Source organism: Wasmannia auropunctata, unplaced genomic scaffold, assembly GCF_000956235.1.
Source record: "Wasmannia auropunctata unplaced genomic scaffold, wasmannia.A_1.0 LD336053.1, whole genome shotgun sequence".
In the NCBI taxonomy this organism is placed as follows: Eukaryota; Metazoa; Arthropoda; class Insecta; order Hymenoptera; family Formicidae; genus Wasmannia; species Wasmannia auropunctata.
Genome location: NW_012026837.1, coordinates 6,986,149 through 7,004,479, shown reverse-complemented (window position 1 = coordinate 7,004,479; position 18,331 = coordinate 6,986,149). Strand labels below are relative to the sequence as shown.

Below are 18,331 nucleotides of genomic sequence, written 5' to 3'. Positions count from 1 at the left end.
TTTTAAAAGAAAATTCTCTCCGTGTAGAATACTACAATTGCAGCTAGTTTTAAGTGTTATTATCTAACAACATAACAATAATCACTATCGAGAAAGTCAAACAGCTTAATAAAATAATAAACAAGAAATATATAAAAAGTATACAAGTATAATAAAAACTGCAAAAAGTTTATATTTTGTTTATGTTGGATATACTATACTTAATACACGGTATTTATTAGCAATATTTTTTGATGAAAAATTGATGTTGTTCAACGTGTGTGAAGGCCCAGCCGCATCATATTGCGTAATCATGTATATCACAATACATACGTATGACGATCAAATGTATGACATTTAACTGTTACATGCATCATCTCACAATCATCTTTACTTAACGTAAAGATTACTTTTATTGTAAGATTGTAGTTCATTGGCGACGGTTATATTGTTTGAAAAATTATTGTTGACTTTAATTTAACAATCCGTTATAATATTACTGCACCTAATTGTATAGCGTAAAGTATAAAGCAGGGTATAGAATAAATTCATAGAAATATTTGCATCACGTATTTTCTGCCGCCGTACTTTCAATCAAAGTATTGGCTCATCCGAAAAGTTCTGTGGTTTCCTCATATTTTTTCGGTTTGAATTTAATACTAAGAGAGGAAGTCCAAACTTCAGATTAATAAAAAAGAGTAGTCTTTTTAAATAATCTATCCATTCATAATGGCATATGTTCAGTATATTCGATTCTATATTGTCCTAAAGTGGAGAATCAGAGACAACATTTTTGCAATGTTATGCTTTTTTACTTCAGAAAGAGCATCAAGAATGCATGCGAGAGAGCGCGTAAAATTTGTAAAGTTTAATGACAAGGTACTGTTTTTAATGATTTTTAAGTTCAAAAATGGTTTGTAAAATTTCAACAAGGTGATTTCACTCTCAAAGACGAGGCGCGAGTTGCGCGTCCCTGGACTGTGGACTGTGCATGGTGACTTATTGGAGTACTTAAGCTGTCGCTGAAAATCTTCGTTAAACAGTAGAAACTGACAAAGAAATTAAAAATTGCAAAAAAATACCATACATGACAGTATCACTTGCATCTGTCCCCGTGAAAACCGCAGAACTTTTCGGATCACCTAATACATAATCATATTTATAAAATTTTTATATTAATGAAAACTTACGTTATACCGAGAAATAATCTTAATGTTTCTGCATATTATTACATAGATAACAAGCATGTGTATTCCAATCACTTATACAACGACAAGACAGAACAATGTAAAGACAAACTACCTTTTTATACCTCTTCATATACTCCTAAATACGACATGTGAAAAGGTATTTACAACAAATTGATGCACATGTCGCCTCTTCCAAAAACTGAGACAATAAAGAAAAAAATTTGACGAAATAACACTTAATTTTTCTTCAGCGTTTCAATCATCAAGCGAGTAAGAGATGGCGGAATAATTTTGAAGATTGTTGCGGGATTGCAAAACATCGGTAGAAACTACTGGAAATAACGTGACTTATCTAGAAACTCTCGTTTTGCTTCGATTTACGCGATGTAATATTTCGAGGTAAACTGAATTGTTTTCTACGCTGGCTTTCTCGCGCCATCACAGCCACTTGCCTATACGCTGCGCGGGCGCAAGAAAAAAAACCATTGTGGCATTTATGAAGCTGCAATTAGGTAGAGTATTAGAACAGAATTATTAAATATCTTTCTTTAAGCAATGGAAGCAACTGCGGAAAATTGCCGTGAGTTACGCGCGAGTATCTCTGCAATGTTAACGTATATGTTCATACGTGTCGAGCCGTATATCGTATTTTGTACCAACTTGCCCACTACATGCATATTACAGAAAGTGAAATTTGTAATTGTCAATAATTACACGTGTATTAGATCAGAATTGAACAGCCGGAGTAAACTGTATAAGAAAAGCTTGTATATTAAATACAATAAACGAGAATGTTAAAAAAAGGGCTGATTTTGGCCCCCAAAATAAAAACAATAGTTTTTTTTTATAGATTCTGATCTCCTGAATACGATAGAACCAAAGAGAATTAAAAAGTTTGTAGGGCTTGAGAAAACACCTTGAAAATTGAGCATAAACACAGCGTTTTTACTAAATACGCTAATTTTTCAGGTGTTTTCCAAGCGCTACGAGTTTTTTAATAGGTAATATCGTATTCCAGGAGATCAAAATCTATAAAAAACACTATTGTTTTTACTTACCGACTTTGGCCATCTTTGGAGCCCTTTTTCAATATCCTCCTTTGTAAGCTTTTCTAGCTAAATATGCAATATAAAACGTTTATAAATATTAAATCGTTACCTAGTTCATTGACATTCATACGCATTTTCTAATTTTAACTACGATTAAACTTTCAGATCACTATACTTTAATTTATTACGCTTGCATTACATGATGTTTTGATGTTTCGATCAAGAACTCCAAATAATAGAGCAAAATGTTTTTATAGAATATTGAAATGTCCAAATGTGGTATTATACCACATTTGCGTAGTTTATAAATGAATAATTTATTTGTAGGTCTATATGGCGTGGGTACATATTTTTAAGCAATCTGCAGCTATGCAAGAGTGAGTTCTTGGACATTCCGTATAGATAGACACACACCTCGTTTCATGACAAGCTGTAATAAATCCATGGTGACACGTAAGCTAATAATGAAGCCCGAGTCACATACACATCGCGGGCTGTAGGTACACACGACAAATGTAAAGCACGTTTCGCGTGCGATCTACTCTCATATCTGTCACTCATATCGCAAATCATAGCTGATGATTAAGTAGATACAATTATCAGGTAGTACATTAGTGCGAAGACTACCAATCCTTTCCTATGCATTTTTTTTTTTGTTACCGCTACGAGGACGAAACAGCCTCCAGAATGCAATTAGAAAGTGGCTCATAAAGCGCGGTCGGGTAATTTACGTATTAAAAATAAATTAATACGCACCAAGCGGTCTCCTGCATCAGTCGTACCGGTTCACGAATTGGTCCGGCCGAATTTTTGTTCTTTTTCCTTGACAAAACGCTCGAGATAGATTGACAGATTATCGATCGTTTGCACATTCTTACACGCACAAACAATCGTATATATATCACAAAGATTTTTATGCCACGCAAACAATACGACGGATTTCATCGACGTGATTTCCGGATATGCCACGGCGGTATTACACAAAACGCGGCCGTTCCGATACACATGAAGCGATTATTCGCCAAGTGTCACGCTTGAATAACGAGATAACGTGGATATAAGTATACACCCCGTTGCATGTTTGCGCGATGACGTCGAAATGTAACTCTCTAATTTAAGATTTGGCCTGATTTTAAAGAACCCTCGCCCAAAATGGGCCTCCCTCCGCGTACACTTATTAATTGTATTCCTGTTTGTGGACGCTAATGGAAGTATTAAAAATTAAATAATTTTAGAAAAACCCTTGCAAAAAGTAGTTACTCGTGTATTAAAGATTTTCTATCCGTCCGGTTGCTGCTCATCATCAAAACTGTCGAAGCTGATAAGTATATCATTAACATCTTCATAGAAGGTATGGCCTCAGCAAGATATTTGCCATATCCTAGATACCAAATGACTGACATAATGTGAGTAACCTACAGTACGTGCCATTCTTACACGGAAAGAACAATTTTGCTGAATCCAGATCTGAAAATAATTTTTGTTCAATAGTCAAAATTATTTTGTGCGGAAGTCAAAATGATTGCTAAAATATCAAAACGTTTTATAGCAATACTTATCAGTTTTAACATTCCAACAAATTATTTTCATGATTCAATAAAAAATTATTTTCAGATCTGTTTTTAGCAAAATTTTTAGGTCTTTCAACAAAATCGTTCTTTTCGTGTATATGTGCATTAATATTCTCTGATAACGTTTTTTCCTTCACGTTCTCCTACAATGTAAACGTGGTACCATGTTTTATTTACATGTCTAGATTGTATTCTAGCTTTAATAATTAATATTGGATCCGTAGTTTCAATATACTTATACTTATTAAGATAAAAATTATTAAGATAAAAAAAATAAAGAAATAAAAGATTTATTAGTTTGTCTTTGCGAAATTTAATTGTGATATTACTATTTGGTTTTGAGCTGCGTTGAAAGTCCGACGATTTGCGGCGCGCGATTTATTTGAACCGAAAAAATTGTAAGATTCACACTTGATAATATTATATTATGGAGCATCAAAATCCGCTCTGACAGTTGTTGGCGCTTTTCAATCTTCATTGTTTATAACATTCCACAGTCAACCCTGATACTTTAATTAAAAATAAAAGATTTATTTTAATAAAATAAAAATAAATCTTGTAAGGAGGAGGCAGATGGATTGAAAAAATATAGAAATATTTTTAATTACATAATAAAAGATCATCAGTTGATTAAAAACATCCTGCAAACATAAGTAGCAAAATTAGTATAAAAATTAGTAAAATTAGTATCTCACATACCACATTGATGAGGTCGGAACATTGATGTGCAGCTAGCAATTGACAGCTATATAATTTTAATCTATTCTTTATACTTTATAACTTAACGTACTACTCATTTCTGTGAGGAAATCCTACGTGAGGAATCCAAATTTATATCTAAACTGGGCAAGGTTCTTTGTACATCGTGTAAATTTTGATATTACAATTAATAACAAATTTAAAAAATTATCAAAATTGAAGATTAAAAGTAAAAAAATGAGTAATTCATCAAAGTATCGCTACATTGGTTACAAGAAAATTCTGTCGTACAATCCGTTGTATTGGAAGGCGTATTATTCATCTGGAGAATGTACTATTTCACCGCAATCTTATTTTCTCGATTTTCTCGATAAATGTTCTAATCGACATCAGTTCGATTGAATAACTAGACAAGGATATCACAACATAACTATGCATTAGACAATAATGTTCAATATGATCATAGATTTGCTCAGATTCGCACACCAAGATACACTTTCACTCGAATTCAATCGGGTTTGATCTCAAAGAGGTCCTAAATGTTTAGTGCTTCCCGTTACTTCTTAATCTGCGATATCAAAATACTACAAATACCACAATTTTACCTCTATCCGATCTCTAAAATTTTGATAAACGGTGCTTTATACGATGAGAAGATACTATTTATTAAGATACTTAAATATATTGACAAGCTTCTTTGTACGTTAGATTTAAACTTTTTAGAAGAGAAATTGTAACGTTTTGCCAATCGATAGAATTGTACTTTCTTTTTCGTTTCGCAATTAATAATTTATCCAGTAAAAGAATTTAATAAAATTGTAATCTTTCTGTTTTGTAATGAAACAAATGCTATCACGAATCAAATAATTTTTAATCATTTAAGCGATCTTAAAAATAAAGAGATAATTAAAAGAATCAGATTCAGTAATATAACTCGTATAAAGAAATAAATCTGAAAAATTGTTAGTTGTAGCCAACAGTTCAGACGTAGCTGAACACTGATGGTGATGACGTCTTTGTTGAAAGGAAATTCTCCGAAAGACATTGTAAAGAACCCGATCAGTCGCATTTTTCTGCCACTTTGTTACCGCCTGACCGTCTGAACTCGTGCAATCACGATTTTATTATGAGCGAGTTACACGCTCGCTCACGGTGAGTAAACGGCGTGAGACTGCGATACGAAAGTATATCGGCATCGTCAGTGAAGTGCTCGCGTGTGCCGCCGTTTTGCGAAAAAGTAAAATACACGATATATCTGGATCTAATGCCGACGCAATCCAGACGTCAAACATCGAATTTGACATATAAATCACAAATGTTTACAAGCCACGTTATAACTCTATCAATATATAAATAAATTCTTGAATTTTATAAAAACAAACAGATGAAAAATTGGAAAAATAAGATTTAATATTAAAATCGCGAACATGAGATCCTGTATCTTAATTCTATCTTAATTCTATAGAAATATACACAGTAAAGAAAACATTTATGTTAAAAATTTGTGTTAAAAACGCTTCAATTAAATTCTTATTAATATTTTATGTGGAATTTTTAATTATTCAAGTGTAATTTAACACAATGTAATTATATTATTTAAATTTAAAATGATATTTAACATTTTTTTAGTATTAAAATAATACAATTTATGAGTAAATAAATAAATAATATAAAAATAGTTTAAAAATTGTAAATATTGTAAGATAAATGAATAAAAATATATGCGTATTAATTTAATAATCATAGTATAATTAATGTTAATTTTACTGAAGAAATAAGTTTCCAAAATTTGTTTCTAAATTGTACTCAAGTGTTAAATTTTTTATGTTAAGTTTAACATAATGTTTGTGTTACTTTTTAATATATTCATCCGTTTATCGGATAGAGGCAAAATTGTGGTATTTAGAGTATTTTGATATCGCAGATTAAGAAGTAATGGGAAGCACTAAACATTTAAGACCTCTTTGGGATCAAACCCGATTAAATTCGAGTGAAAGTGTATATATTAACACAAAAATTTGGTTGGACATTTGGGAGTTTTGGGACATGTAAAATATGTTAAATGTAACACAAATTCTAACTGCAGTGTACATTAAACTCCAATAGAAGAAAAGTTGTTAAGGTATAACTTTGGGTATCTTTCTTTCGCTAAAAGACTAAAGAACTTTCTTTAACATTTTTAATATTCTTTATCTTGAGACATAGTTAAAGCTTGCACAAACATTAATAATGAGAAAACGAAAAAACTTGGCATACAAGTTTTCATTTTCAATCAGTTTCTCTTCAAATTATATAGGTTATTAGTCATCAAATTATTAGTCATTTGCGCGAGGACGAATCGAAAGCGGTTTCGGGGGCACGCATTCATCTAATATATCCCAGACTGTTTTTCCACCGACCGATTGCCTTTCCCACGAGCGGTTTAGCGAGCAAAGCAGCCGCATTCGTATCGCATGGTCTTTCGTGTGCACTTAGTCACACCAGCTCGCATGCACACGTGCATCGCGCGCGAGTTTAACTTATACAACATGAATTTATACAACCTACGACACGCTGAGAAAAGTCCTGGGAGGAAGCCTGGTGGAAGCCGTGGAAGCCGAGTGCGGTTGCATTGGCGCGCGATTGCGCTATATATAGCGATACCGATCCAGTTTAGAAATCAAATCGAAAAGAGCCGAATCGGAATTGTACCGTGTCTCCACGGCCAGACCTGTATCGTCTCACTCTTTATTTTGTCTTCTTTAGGCCCAATTTCATAATATATGGTTAACGAAAAAGTTAGATTAACTAAAACTTGAAAGTTAATTAAAACACACTTAACTTATAATCAAATAAACTAAAAGGTTACGTGTAAATCAGTTGAGTTGACATCAACTGGTTGGTTGTCCTAATCAAAACGTCGTTAAACAATAAACTTCTTGATAATTTTTAACCTTTAGGTAAACCAAACATTATGAAAATGGGCCTTATAGTCTTATTTTGTTAAGTTAAATTGTAGTTGCGATGAGAGTATAGATACAATCAGTCAGAGTCGTTATGCCATCCCTTTGTGTTTCGTTAGAACAACAAAGCTGACCTCCAGTTTAGGTTTTTCCAAACACACGGCAAGTATAATAGAAAGTAAGGAAAATAAAGAAGAAGTCCAACGGCGGGACTTGCGACTGTATGTGCCGAATGTGCAGTCGAGTGCACGATAGGCTGCAGAAAAGAGTTGCGGATATGAGAACCCCACCTGGGTCTCCGAACCACGGGCGCGGCCTTTCCCCTCGGACTATAAAGCCACTACAACGCCACTTCCACCAAACATTCGCTCGGCGATTCCGTCACTCACTCGCTCTCACCATGTGGCTGCTTATCCTCGCAGGTGAGTGCGATCACGTCACATTCTCGCAGGAAAAGGACAGAATTTTTCTCAGGGTGTCTCGGTAAAAGTGTTAACGATCCGATCCACATTGTTCTCTTTTATCGACTCCTTGTGAATAATACCCTATACGGAGTGTACGTGCAACGATAAAATCCGCGTGTGTGTCTCTTACCGCGAAACGCGGGTGTGAATTTTGTGCGGGAAAAGAAAACGGATTCTACTCTTCACGGATAGGATGGAAGTATTTGCGAAAAGTTGGAAAAAGCGTCTCGGATTGTTGCATTCTATTACGAATGTATCCGTTTTCGATGTTCTTTTATTTAAAATACAAAAGGATCACTTTGAGTTTATATTCTTTAATGAAAACAACATCGAAACAATCAAATATATACTTTTTTAAATGTTGAACATATTTTAAAAATAAATTTCTAATTCTTAATTTGAAACAGAGAGCTACACGGTCAATTTTTAAATATTATAAATCTCAATGGATATAAACTGATACAATTTATTAATTTCAGCAAAGATTCTACACAAAGTTTATGTAAATTTTCAATCAAATAACATACTCATATACACGTATCTGATTATATAAAATAACTTTGAAAAAAGATTTTTTTTAATAGAAAATTTATTCTATTAAATTTTTTTTTACTAACAAATAAATATCTCGCAAGATCTTTTAATCTTACGTACATATCACAATATATTGTATCCCTGGAAATAGTTTGAAAATTAGAAATGTGTTAATATTTATACTTTCCATATAAAAATAAATACTAAAACTACAACAGTTGTGTAAATAACATCATACATCACTAATCTCTGTATTACAGTATTTAAAACTTTAAACAAATATTAACACTTTTCCAATTTCAAACTTTTCGCAAGGACTGTATACAGGTGATATATATCAATTTTAAATATTCTTTATTTACACAAAACTGAAAATAGAGTTGCTTTGTTAGTGACACTTTTATCACTACTATAAGTTACTTTTTTTTAATTCAACATTTATGCGTATTTTATTAAAAATTTTAAAATTGTTTCAAAACTTTTTACCATATATATTATTAAATTAGTGAAATTCTCTCATGTTTCGTACAGCACTTTTAAAATGATTAATGGTCTGTACTTTAAACTGGTATTTCTTAGATCAGATAAACGTATCTGAAACAGTCTTAAATTGGAAATGGTCAGTGCGCGACTTTCTTCAATTTGCTAAACAAGTTGCACTAGTTCTTAATACGCATTTATATTAAAAATATGAATCTCCCCTCTTTTCCAATCATAAAACAAAGTCTACTTTCATATTTAAATATACATATATGAATAGAATATAATACATGTATATATTAAATATATATCCCATGTAACATGTAATGCAATCAAAATTTAATTTTATCGAATGTCGAACAATAATAGATAAGAGTAAAATATATTTTTTTAAGCCATCAAAAATGATATTTTGTTCTAAAAAATATCAAATATCATAATATTAAAATTATTATATTGCCGATCTCTATCTTAAATCGCATTCTTTAATGTACGTACATTAAATGGCACAAACATGCAACATTGTTCACTTATACACATGCGCTAAGCTCATTTTACTATCGATAACAATACTTTCTGAATAGAACTCAACTAGTAATGACTTATACCAATACTATAGCTTCAATTTTTCAAAAGAGTTGAGAGAAATCAAAAGACAAATGAAAAGGGGTTTTCTTTCTAGCGATTCTCTTCGCGAAACCGATTAAAACGAACTTGATGTAGGTGAATTAATGTACTAGCGATAATCCATTAAAAAAAGATTATCAATAATAGAATTCTAATTAAATCGTATATCGTTGTATCTATATATATCGTTCACAATTTAAAAAACGTGCAAACATTATAATAATTATTTAATAAGGAAGTGCTAAAATAATTGATCTCTGTTAAAGGCTTTTTTGATTAATTATAAACCTTAATTTCACTTGATATGGAAATTAACAGAATGGCATGAGAATAAAAGAGGATTTTGCAAAAATGAAATGTCGTCACTTCCTATTCAAAGATGGGAAAGTTGGATCAATTCAGATTGCAAAGTTCCTAGATGAGAGCAGGTCCAATTAACTATAATGAGAGGTAATTACGTATAAACTGTCGTAAATCTCCAATGAATTGCACTGACTTTCCAAGTTATCGGCCGACTGGCTTCCGAAACGTTATATTTATTATGTATGTATCGCATAAAGTCTACAACATGCACCTTATATGAAATAAAATATTTACTTAATTAAAGAATATTCTCAAATCGCAGATTATTTTTATTTTAAAATCGTCGCTTTAGAAGAATGACAGAAACGATACATTCGCATTCAATGAGACATTTTCCAACAAATTTTGTATTTATAAACTTATAAAAGTATTTGCATCAATACCTGACTATTTTCCCTCGTTGGCTAATATATTTCTGATTGATGCACTGAAATATTCTGTGCTCAATGAATAAAATATGATTCAATGTATATTCAACTGTAGCAATACGGATGGCAATGTTCATGTATTAGATCAATAGAAAGTTGCTTCCGACACACGTTTACGCAGACAGACAGACAGAGAGAGAGAGAGAGAGAGAGAGACCACGTACTGCAACCTTCCGGTTTCTATTCGACACGTTCGCCGTGCAATTTTATTTTCTTTTGCGAGTTTCTTCATAATCCATGACACCGCTGCAAAACATCCTTCTCATAACACGAAGCTATCGGATTTTCTCATCTTCGAAAGGAACCCACGTAACGATAATCGCACGAGAAGCCGCAGGGTCTCTTTGCCTAATTTCCTCCTCGACACGCTGATACAATGCCGCAATGAGAACTCGAATCTGCGTTTCATGATCTCCCGCTTCCCCCGATGTATAAAAAAAGCCATCAAGTTAAGAAACGCGTTTCCTTCCTAGGCTATTATTGCACGTTATCGAGATCTTCCACGTCGTCGCTACGACGGCGGGATAGATTTTTACTCACGTATTTCATGATCAGATCCTTATCGTCACTTTTCTAATTTTATCGTTAAATCACGTATCTATTTGCACATAAAATATTGACTAGTTAAAAAATATTCTGGTGCAAAACAATAAGATAATATAAAATATTTTTTAAATTTGTGCAACGATGTAAAATATTCACTTTTTTTCACAATCATACTTGCAATTTTTATAAACAATAAGAAATATTTAAATTATCAAAATTGTATAAAAGCTAATTGCAAAATGACTATATGTTCAATAGTGTAAAGGAAAAGCTATTATCATTAATTTTATTAAATGCACATTTGAGCCCACATAATTTCCTATATATAGTGATAACTCTATGATTTTTATATAGATTATATTACACATAAAATCATTCACAGTAGGCGATGGCATTTACATCGCCAATCATCGAATTATTTTTATAAATTTATTTTCTATTCATTTTATACATAAATTATCTGTGATACAAATCAATAATGGCAGCTACGACAGTCAAGACAAAAAATCACACGCGTTCGTATTATCGCCATCGATTGGGAAATCGACGTCGAACATAAACTGCGTGAACGAACGGTATCGCCTTTCTAACCGATATACCATAGTACCGGGTTGCAGCTGCAACGGCAACCAACTTGAAAACCGAAAGTAGTCGAGAGGGAAGATTGTTACACACAGTAAAAAAAACATTTTATATTTGCGTTAAAACCAGTTCTCATAAAAATTTTTGTATTGAATTTTTATAACATGTGTTAATTTAACATACTGTAATATTATTTAAAGATTTTGTTAAATTGATATTCAACATTTCTTAAGAATAAAATACAGAACAAATAATATAAAAATAAAGTAGTTTTGAACCGTAATTTCTAAAGATAAAAATAATAAATAAGTAAAATGTACGTGTTAATTTAACATATTATAAATATTATTATTTTACTAAAGATATATGTGTCTCTACAATTTGTTTGCAAATTGTGTTACATTTTTTTAATCAATTTTTTATATAATTATGTTATCGTTTAACATATTTATCTTGTGTTAAATTAACACGAAAATTTGGATGAACCATTTTGAGATTTTAAATGTGTTAAATTTAACATAAATTTTCCAACGATTTCCAATTAACAACGATATTTTATCACACATAAATTACATACCTGAATCATTGTCTCGTATTGCTTTTGCACAATGTTTCGTCGGAATAATCTACACATGTAGGATTCTAAATATCTGTATGATGATGTAAAAATCTTCGTATATATATATATATATATATATATTTGTACATATATATTCCTCGTGTGTCACTCACGAACGACCTAAGGTGGGTGATATGATGGCCCGCGGCCGAGGCGGAAGTCTGTGCGCAGCTTAAAGCCAGAACGAAAAGTGAAAACCGCTAGTAATAATATGTCGCAGAATATACGCCAATGTAATACCGTATATTGCCAGCACGGAATATTGCAGTCAAGACTCTCTTTTACAACTTTTTCTCTCTTCTAGCTTCCTATACTTTTCCGTTCTTATTATACTTTCGTTTGTTGAAATATTCTTAAATAAACAATTTCAAACAGTTCGCTAGATTTATTCAAGTATTGCAAGCTCATTTTATACATATGCATATTATAATTTAATTAAATAATATTAACTTATATATTTAATTTTGAATAGCGCTAATGTTACTGAGGCTGGACTTTACTATCGATAATTACTTGAGTAATTTAGATAACAAAAAAAGGCTAAAAGACTAAAGGAAACAAAATATTTACTGATATATGACGACTTTAACGTACATCATCACATGGAAATGATCTCATTGTAATATTTAAATTAACAAGTTTTTAATCTTCTCGTTTGTTCTCAAACATGACACATTTTAAAGCGAACGGTATTTTGGAATATCAATTCACAAAATAAACTGTTCAGAGATTCTTTTTTTCATCAGAATAGAGCAGAAATATTATGCGGCCTTGAAGAATCCTGATCGCGATCAGATTGCACTCGGGACAGATTATCCGAAAGTGAAAGGTCGATGGCGTGGTTTCGCATTGTCCTTATTGCATCACTAATTTCACCTCTAATCCAACGCTCAAACCTATTAAACCTAATACCGCGGTTTTGAAAGACCGTTTATTCGTGTTATACCGATCGAATCTTTGCTTAGTGGTAATTATAATTACGCTGTATCGACGGGAAAAACTAAAAGTTCACGATTATAAGTTTTCTCTAAGAAAAAGTCAAAGCCCATACGCGTACATACATTATGACTAAAAACGGAGCATCAATTAATATTTGTTTATATTTGCTTAAAATACGATATCACATAGCGCATATCCATCATAAGTTTAAAGCTAAAGGATGTGCTGCACAACAGTAAGCTGAAACCAATTTTATAACATTTTATAAAAATTGAAAAGAAATAAATTCTGAAATTTATCATTTTAACTTTAGAGCTCATTTTCTTCGTTAAAAAATGTGAGTTATCACTGTTGCAGCAAACCCTTTAATTGCTTATGCCTGTAAAGCTAATAAATAATTTCCATTCATCTGTATAATATTTTAAAGATCGATAAATGGATAATAATATATTATGATACAGTGCATAATTTAACACTTAGGTATATCTATTGCGCAAACATTAAGACGCGTAATAAGTTTTGTAAGAAAAGTACATATATAACGTATGCAATATATACGGACATGTTTGTGGCTTATATTAATGATTATTGCTCGTAAATACGATGAAATGTAATAAAAATAATGACAGAAGTAAAAAAACAGTAGAAGTAAAAAAAGGAGAATTAAAGAAGTAAAATGAGATATTTAAAATTATACTTTGCACATTATAATCGTGTGCGCAATGAGAATATTGCAGCGTGTTTCCGATATTACGCGAATGTAATAGTCTGAGGCGTAAAACAGGTCAGATAATTAATGCCTATGCATAATTAATGTCTTTGTACATGAACACGAAGCTCACTGCAATTAATGCGCGAAACATTGTCCTTTAATAACATTCCTACACGTTGTATTACACCATTGTATTATACCGTTATATCGGATATACAGTCGAACCTCGATAATTCAAATTTCAAGGGAACAGCTGTAAAAATCTTCGAGTCATAAAGGTTTCGCCTTATCGAAGTTCGAGTAAAAGAGAATTAACATATGAAAATTATTTTGGAAGCTTTGTACGAGAGTTTATAATTTATAATGAGTTTTAAAGTAAAAAAATTCGAAGATTTTCGAGTTATAGAGGTTCGAGTTATCAAGGTTCGATTGTATATTGGAACAAGGACAATATCCGCGAATCATATCTTATTAATTATAAAGCAAAAAAAATATTTTGTAGCAAATACAGCTTTTTTAAATGTAAAAGCAATATGTGAAATTGATTTAAGATATTTGTAAATAATGACAACTGCTCAACTATCAGCATTATATATATATATGTATATCGTTTTTTATATTTAAAGTAATGTTCCTTTGAAAAATAAATCGTAAAAATTGTAATTTTGTAAATTGTTTTACTCATTCAAGAATTTCTGAAAATTTCAAATTTAATGTCAAAAATATTACGCGTTAATTTTGTATAAAATGTTACTTAACAACTATATTATTTAACTTTTAGAGGGCAATAAACGTAAAACATACACAAGTGTAAATACATAAATATGTATATAAATATAAATGCAAAATCGGTAAAATACATTAACTTGAGTAATAAATTAAAGATGCACACTTCGCGAAACGCATTAATTAGATAGGTGAGATTTGTTAATCCTGTGCGTGCGTTCGCGATATATATGGGGGATATTACTTAACCGCGGCTTCCTCCTAAGGACGCGCACGTAATATTACTCAACGAGGGAAAAATTACGCACATCCGCGGAGTATCCCACGGACTAACAAAAGAAGGAAAGCTAATCGAATTGCCTGCGCTTTCCTCTCTTGAGCCATTTCAAAAGGATCTGCGCGATCGTATTTAAACATGGCTATAGGAAACAAAACGATTTATCTCAAAAAATCTTTCTACAATTGCAATATATTAAATTTACTGGCGCACTTTCCCAGCAAATATATAAATAGTTGAATCTTTTTTAGTTCTTATATGTTACACATTAAATATTTTTTCTATTATTAAATGTAAAAATAAAATTTGTATAAATTTTAATTAAGAATTAATTCAATCAAATATGCTGAAAAGAATCGAAACTAAAAGAAATAAAAGTCAATAAAAAGAGCAAACAAAGATATGTTGCAATATAATTATTTAATTTTAATCAATAATATTAAAACAGAACGTTTTGACTTTACTAAATCTTTTTTAATTACAAATAAAAAATTTTAATATATAATCAATTACATTAATCTTAATCAGGAACTAAATATTATCAAAAGAAAAGGTGAATAACGATTCACCTTCAGCGATCTTAATTTTATATCGTGGACAATATAAATTCACACTAGAAAGAAACATCACGTGTTCTCCGACTAAGATTAATGTAATTGGTTATATACTGAAATTTTGTACATGTGGTGGTTGAAGAAATAAAAACGGAACGTTCAGTTTTAATATTATAGAATAAATTTATCTAATTATATTAGCAACATCTTTGTTTGCTCGTTTAATTGGCTTTCATTTCCTGTAGTTTCTATTTTATTTTAAAATACGAGCCAATATACAATTTATACTGAAAAGGTTAATTTGTTAAAAAATTTCGAAAAAAAGAATTTAATCAAGTATAATAAGTTTAATTTATTGGAAAATTTTTATTTACTTAATAAGATTAATTTTATGACATTGATTTTTCTTTAATTATCAAAGAAGAAAAAATGGCTCAAGGAACATTTAGCAGACTGGAAATTTTAGTGAAAATGAGTTAAAATATGAAAATCTATTTCTTATCAATTAGAAACTTTTCTTTTAAATTAAACAAAATATCTTTTATTAGTTATTTTATATATTAATTTAATTCTGGTTTGCTTTAAATAAAAGTTTAAAGAAAAATTACAATAATATCTTCTAATTTTCAATTAAATTGTGAGTTTTATTGAAAGTTTCATTTAATTTTGAAATAACATCTGCGCTATATATATACATAAAACATCTTTTTATGACACATTTTTAGAAAATTAGTTCTTGTAATTCTCTGTAAGAAAACCATAACAAGGTAGCAAGGACGCTCTCTCTCTCTCAACTCTTTTATATCCTCATCACTTCTAATCAAAGCACTACAATTATACTTTCATTGCGCGATGTGCAAACCAAGTTTTGCGATAATAACTTATGATTCTTAGTTGCCGGGTAAGTTGCCAAAGAGGAAACTGGTAATAAAGGCGCGCATTTTGCGAGATCATGATCATTACGCCTCGCTTACGTGATGATATGAGTATAAAAAGAAAAAAAAGTAAAAGGAAAACAACTTTCCTCAACTTCACTTTCAGGATCACCCAAGAATAATCGTCAAGACTAAATTGTAACTAACTTTCTGTAACTAACTAATTGATTACAGCTAGTTGAAAAAACATTTTTAAGAGTTACCCATGCAGAACAAAAAATTATAACGACATCACAATGACATCAAAATAGCTCCAAAATGGTTATTAAAAATTATACTTTTTGGTCAATCACGATTCATTTTGACGTTATCATGACCTATTACTCTGATTAGGTTATATATACGAATTAATTATTTAGGCCGTAAGCATTTTAAATAATATAAATTCTAACGGTTTGCGAACGATTACATTAGATATATTTTATCTTAAAACATGATTTATCGATGTAAAGAATTCATTAGGATATCGAGGTAAACACAAATCCATCAAAATTTACAATAAAAATAACTGTTTTAGTACGTAGTATATTAAATATTTTGGTAGGCGAAAATGTTTCGTTTTCACAAAATAAGTTGGAAGTTTTGCAATACGATTCATAATTTTGCTTCATCCTGTTGGAGAGAAATAAGATTCATCGATTTTCTCATTGTATTTTGTTATAAACTTAGTTTGAGCTCTATACTGATGTAAAATAGATTGAGATCGAACTCCGATAATTCTGTCGATACGTAAACCTTTTTTTCATTATTTTATTGTCACAGCATAAGAAGCCCGTAAAAATTAATGCGTTACGGTTTGTTAGCCGAACCGTTCATATACTTATCTCTTTCCGCTACGACGAGACGGCTGAAAATGTTGTAAGCAAAATCCGTGGGAAGAGTTTCTTGAGCGCACGTCGCTGGTAACTTTCTCTGCGTTGCTTTCCCAGCTCCATTCTAAGCGTTCGCGGTCAGGCAGAACGATATAGGTAAAAGTCACTTCCACGTTCGATTATTCAACCACCAAACTTCAAAAGGATATATTTAGTTAGGATTTGACATCTAGCAGACAGTGTGTTTACATTTCGAAGAATTTCCAAATGAAATTTTACCGTGCGAGCGAAATATAATAAAAAAATATACAAAGAAAAAATATATTTGTTGAAAGAATATTTGTCAAAGTTAATTTTTAGATAAAGTAATCTAATTTATAGAAAATATTTAAGAGAATGATCACATATTCAGGGTCGAAGCGTTTGGAGTCTTAACGAAAGTTAATGTATATTATTATTATCATCTTTGTACACGTTTAATATTATATTTATAAGCAAATCCATCCTACGTCGGCTCATTAGCTCTTATTCCTATATTTATTGAATTAAAATATTTAATATATTATAAAATATTTAAATTTTTTAACCCCTAAGGAAGGCTTTGTATATATTGAAACATTTGAAATCGACAGGTCTCCTGACAATCTCCGTTGGAGAGGAGACCAGCGTTGTTCCGGTGTCGGCGGCCAATGCTGATGACATCGTCTTGCTGGAGATCGACGTCAAAGATCCTGTCAAGAGGTCGCCGGTTTCAAGCAGCGCCCTTTATGGGGCTTCACCTAGCCAATTCGTTGTCCGACACGGTGATGAGTCTCAAGAGGTAAATGAAATAATTGTACTGTACGTCCGTTAATAATTGTACCAAACATCCGTTAAGTTTCAACACGATAACTAATCGCATCATAGAATGTTCAGTACCAAAATGTTTCATCGAATATTCGCAGCATTATTGTCGTTGGTCAACCATGACTATTGACCGCCTATCACCCACTAACGTGCTGACTAACTAGCCATGAACAGACTATTTTTCTACGATGCTTGAACGAATGGCAGCAGAAAGAGAAAGAGAAAGAGAAAGAGAGAGAGAGAGAGATACTTCTAGGTCCGCCTTCAAGATCTAGGCGTTCTGATGCAACGTGGTAGTAGTCATAGCTCCGCGCGACTACATTACTTTCATTACTTGTACGAGGATTTCCATTTCACCAGTGCACTTCGAGGATAACGAGAGATTGTACATTCCATGCAACAAAAGCCGTGAAACGCTGGACCCTCACCTCCCCCCCCCTTCTCTCTCTCTCTCTCT

At 31.5% G+C, this 18,331-nt stretch overlaps 1 protein-coding gene across 1 annotated transcript in view; it reads left to right on the top strand.

Moving 5' to 3' along the window:
- Positions 1-7,772: 7,772 nt before the first annotated feature.
- The window catches only part of LOC105451277 (mediator of RNA polymerase II transcription subunit 15-like), a 17,265-nt gene continuing 6,706 nt past the window's right edge, over positions 7,773-18,331 (top strand). Inside the window, exons 1-2 of the mRNA XM_011691646.1 lie at positions 7,773-7,852; positions 17,661-17,848. Of these exons, the coding sequence (XP_011689948.1) occupies positions 7,831-7,852; positions 17,661-17,848 (210 nt within the window). The 5' untranslated portion in view covers positions 7,773-7,830. The remainder of the gene's footprint in view (positions 7,853-17,660; positions 17,849-18,331) is intronic.